Raw genomic sequence first — 4,952 nt, forward strand, 5'->3', positions numbered from 1 at the left:
AAACAAACAACTACTTGTTTCCAAAACAAATATGAGAAGACAGTTATGCCTGTTGCTAATTACACGTAAAAGTAGTGGCCCATGCCCAAAGGAAAATCCCTCTACACAAGTCTATATGTACGTTTATGGTGTAACTTTTTTTCTTTCAGCTTAACTTGTATGTTTGTAATAAATTGGGAATAGAACGTAGTTTCACCAGTCCGTACCACCCACAAACCAATGGCTTGACTGAAAACGCTAATAAATCCATAAAAAGGTAAGTGAATGGTGGGAATCATACAGTAATAATGGCAAGTAGAATGTGCTATACTAAAAGATGCAACTCCCAAAAAAATCTGCAAAAGCAATGTGTTACATGGAAATCTTTTTTTACATGACGTATTACACCTTTTTGATTGTGTCTGATCTGTTTCAAACAAGACCGTACATGTGAGTTTCTTTTCTTAAACAATCAAATCAATGTGCCTTTGTCACAGAGCACTGCGGAAGATGGTTGATAACAATGGGAGTAATTGGGATAAATTACTTGAACCCATTTTGTTTTCTTTGCGAACTAAAATACATGCAACAACAAAATTTTCACCTTTCCGACTAATGTTTTGTGATGACGCAGTGTTTCCAGAAGATGTCTTAGATAATTACACGGTAAGTGTATGTTATTCCCAGCACCTTTCATGTACATATGGCATTCTGTGTGCCCTCATTTTACTAATACAACCACTTCTCCATTTGTTTACAAAGATCCCAGATCTGGATATGTTCGGGGAAGATTTCTGCAAAGAGTACAGCATGAATATGAAATCGAGACATGACGCTGACATTGCGCTGGCCCTAAGTAACATTGCTAAAGCACAAGAAAAACAACAAAGACATTATGCTAAAAGAAAGACTTCTAAATATGGGGAAATAACAGTTGAAGTTGGGGACTCTGTTCTGTTACTGAATGCTAGACAGAGAACAAGAAAAGGAGGAGTATTGGAATCTAAATATCGGGGACCATACAAAATTATGAGTGTTGAAGGTAAGAGAGTGAAATTACAAATCATCTCAGGGAAACAGTTAGGAACCATGTACAGTATTGCACACTTAAAACCAGTAAAAGAACCAACAACATTAGCTGCTGAAAGCACATCAGAGGGAAAAACTGGAACTGAAATTGGAGTTGGTGACACTGAACCAGAAACACCCACGGAAGAGATTAGAGAAGTGGATGGCACTGTATCTCATGACAGCAAAGTGGAAAACATAGAGGTCACAGCAATAGAAAAAGAGGAATATATAGGGCAAGATGTGTCAAACAATGATACAAGTGATGCTGATGACAGCTTTGATGACATGCTTACAGAGGAAGTGGAGGACAAGCAATGGCTTCTGAAAGGTAATTGGATACCGCACCTTAGCTAAACACATTAACATACTTTATAACTTGAACTATATTAAAGGTTTTCATGTACAAAGTGGCGGCATTGAGAGTATTAAAGCAGAGAAAAAGGAAACTGTATTACCATGCATGTAATATGTGTTAATATTTTTTTCCTAGTAAAATTGTTAATGACCAGCAAACACACAGAGAGACTAGAGGCCAAAGTGAGAAACATAAAATTATATGGCTCTTCATTTCATTGCCTGAAACCGAGAAGCTGGATAAGTGATGAGGTACATTTAAGTACCAGTAAACATGTATTTGTTGATGTGATTGATTACTCAAATACCATCGTAATTGTGCTTTTCTTCCATCATGTGTTGTAGGTTATTGATGCATTTTTGAGCTGTGCAGTTGAGAAAGCAGATGGAAAGGTAGGCTACTTACTGTGATACATGACAGAATACACTGATGCACTAAATAAACAATCACTGGAATATATGACACAACATATTTAAGTCCAAATGCCCTTGAAATATCAACACACACCTGAAATTTCAACATTTCTGTGTATATACTGCTGCCAAGCATTTACTAAAATGTATTTGGAGGTGCATATCGGATATACAATAGAGGGCCACATTAGTTCTGCTGTACAGTAGAGTGGATCCATTAATTGAACACAAGTATGCGAACAACTTAGTCACTTTTTAAAGGAAGTAACACAGAGCACATTGATTACAAATCATTTTGTTTCTATAGGACTCTCTTATAGATACATATCTGCTTTCTAACACTAAGGATCCGTTTCATGTCTGTCTATATTAAATTCATTATGTTTTTGACGTGCCACAATTATTAATGCAGTAATAGCTTTGTTGACTGTCAACAGGTACAAGCCATCTCATCAGTAATTTCCACTGCCATTCTCTCAGGCAGAGCTACACAAATGAAAGTGAAGGTAAATGTTAACACACTTTCCTACATAAAATGAAAAAAAAAACAATTTCAGTCACTGAGTTAAACACAGTGTGACAGCAAATACAATGATATGTTTGATATGGGGGAATAGTCTAATAGTAATACATGTAATGAATTTGGGAAATACAGTATAATGTATATCTCATGGTTTGCCTCACTGGAAACTATACTTACATTTCTAATTTCTTTTAAATAAAAACAGAGTGAATTACTTCAAAATGATATATTACTGCTTCCTTACCACACACCAGGTCATTGGGTTCTTGCGGTAAGATGGTTTGTATTTTGCTTCTGGATTATGGGCAATAAATGTGGCAATAACTAAGAGATTTGGAACACAACTATGGTAGTGGTGATATAATTTCCCGTGCTGTGGGTTTTCAGGGAGTTCAGTGCATGCTAAGGAAAGTGGAATGTGATTGTTAAAAATAAATTTATTCTGTCAATTTACATTGTTCATGTAACATGGAAGAATACATTCTGTAAAGAGTTGATTGATTTCACAATATGCTTATATGTTGTGTGTTACTGTTACATTACAAACGAAAATATGTTAATTGCATACTGATTGTTGATGAATTAGTATAAATTTTTTGAAATAATCACATTACTAATACAGTTTATGAATATATTTAAACTTACAGATTGCCTTGATGAAAAAAAAGCAATTGTTAATAATTGACCCCTTGTGTGATGAGATCAGATATGAAAGAACATGCCTGAGGAATTGGAGGTGATTTATTAGATACTTATTTTCACAGAGGACACTAACTGTTCCATTGAAATTTTTTTAAAGGGAATGTTACAATAATGGGAATAATGTCTTCCTATTAGCTACAAATGAACATTGAAACAGCATGTACTTGTATTGAATGTGCTTAATAATGGACTTTGAGAGAACTTGTGTGATGTGACTCTGGGCACCGACTTCACAGAATGTGGACACACACGAAACAGTAGCATGTTGCATGATTGAGAATGTGTTATTATCAATATGGGGCACAGCAACTCAGGTGACACACTGTGTAAGTGTGAGACAATAATATGAAAACAAGTGTGTCTATATGTGAGCAATAAGTCATTTCAATGACTAAGTACAAAGCGAGAGAATGGATTTTTATCTATGTCCAGAAACCAGAGTGGGAAAGAACGGAAAGCAAAGCTCATTTATACAGTCTGCTAATGTTCTCTCTAACAATTTAAGAAACTTCATCAAACGATTAACTTGTAAATCCTCATCTGATTGGAACAGTAAAATTGTGGAGCATCCCAGACAAAGTGATGGTCACAACTGTGGACCACTCATCTTAAAGGTATTGAATACCAAATTGGCATTATTATAGGTTCTGTATGTTTAATTATCGATGGTGAAAGTAAATTCCAGAGATTACCAGTGGGCACTGCACTGGTGTCCTTGCCATTGTGGATGGTGGTGGGCTTGTGACCACAAGAAGGGATGGATTGTCCAGTGGCAGGTGCAGTGCTGGGGGACCAGATTCTACCATCCAGCTCTTCCTGACAGCTGCTGTTGCAGTGGCCAGGAGCACCAGGCCCTTGTAAATCACTGTAACACAGATCCCCTTTTGGTCCTCCACAGTAGGCAGCCCTGCCAGGAGCATTTAACAGCATTGCCATACCGTATGGCAGGGCCGCAGATGCGGGGGGGGAGGGGATAAAGGGGGCAGTGCTGTTAAAGCATAAAGCACTGCCACATCGGACGTGTAACATCAGCCATGTATGGTCTGGAACCAGTGGCCAATTCTTACTGGTACACTGGACCAGCCCACTTTCACCTATGGTAAGTATGAGGTTTATTCTAAATATCAGTGTTGTTAGTTTGCAGAAACATATTTGCAGCACAAAGACATCAGTATGGTGGAAACAATACAGAAGGCTAATACTGCGTTTAGAAGACATATAGCAATTCTTCTAATGAAGGAGTCAGGTAATTACTTTCTACCATGTATTGTGGACTCATTAGGCACATGTGAGGATAACATGAAGAGTGGAATTCTGTCACATAACAGACAGTTATCTTAATAACCCTAAAGTGGGATATCTCACAGGTTTGCTTCTGAAATGGTGACTATGAATCAATAATATCTTTAAGTACACAAAAATTTGAATGGGGTGAATGATTACTATTGATCGACCAGTTAAATGAAATTTGAATTTTTAGATACAGGTGTAGTAAAGTTAAAATTTGAAAAAAAAATTCTGAAAAAAGGAAAAGATATGTGTGTTCAAACCATTGACTGGATTACAATATTGACAATTAATACATCAAGCTTAGCATTTTCAGTGTTGGTCGTAACGTATTCATCATTTCGTAACGCTATATTTATTTTTAAGAAAGCGTGGAGGACTGCTGCATATACTGCAACCTTATCGACTGTGAAAAAGAAAGTGAGGATTGCACGATGGTAAGAAACATAGAATTACATGGGAAATATATGCCATAAACTGCGTAAGGATCATGATTCTTGTAAAAATTACACAACATTAAACATTTTCTTCATGCCGATAGTTATATATTAGGTAATGTTCACATGTGGAAGGAATAGGATGAGTCAATGCAAAGTATGTATAACGTAACTTCTGTGATTTA

The 4,952-nt window shown here is 36.5% G+C and overlaps 2 protein-coding genes across 2 annotated transcripts; both read left to right on the plus strand.

The window, feature by feature from the left end:
- Positions 1–149: 149 nt before the first annotated feature.
- Positions 150–1,815, plus strand: LOC115640660 (the record flags this gene model as incomplete). The annotated part of the gene is made up of 5 exons (XM_030543542.1): positions 150–256; positions 477–645; positions 742–1,378; positions 1,541–1,656; positions 1,750–1,815. Coding segments are annotated over 5 exons (1,095 nt in total), but the record flags the coding sequence as incomplete, so codon positions are not given.
- Positions 1,816–1,875: 60 nt separating this feature from the next.
- On the plus strand, positions 1,876–4,571 carry LOC115640661 (sentrin-specific protease-like). Its single transcript, XM_030543543.1, has 5 exons — positions 1,876–2,324; positions 2,547–2,612; positions 2,989–3,077; positions 3,549–3,657; positions 4,181–4,571. Exons 1-5 carry the CDS (start codon positions 2,313–2,315, stop codon positions 4,382–4,384), a joined length of 480 nt encoding a protein of 159 aa, XP_030399403.1. The 5' UTR covers positions 1,876–2,312; the 3' UTR covers positions 4,385–4,571.
- The last annotated feature ends 381 nt before the right edge of the window (positions 4,572–4,952 follow it).

Source organism: Gopherus evgoodei, unplaced genomic scaffold (assembly GCF_007399415.2).
Source record: "Gopherus evgoodei ecotype Sinaloan lineage unplaced genomic scaffold, rGopEvg1_v1.p scaffold_326_arrow_ctg1, whole genome shotgun sequence".
Classification (NCBI taxonomy): domain Eukaryota; kingdom Metazoa; phylum Chordata; order Testudines; family Testudinidae; genus Gopherus; species Gopherus evgoodei.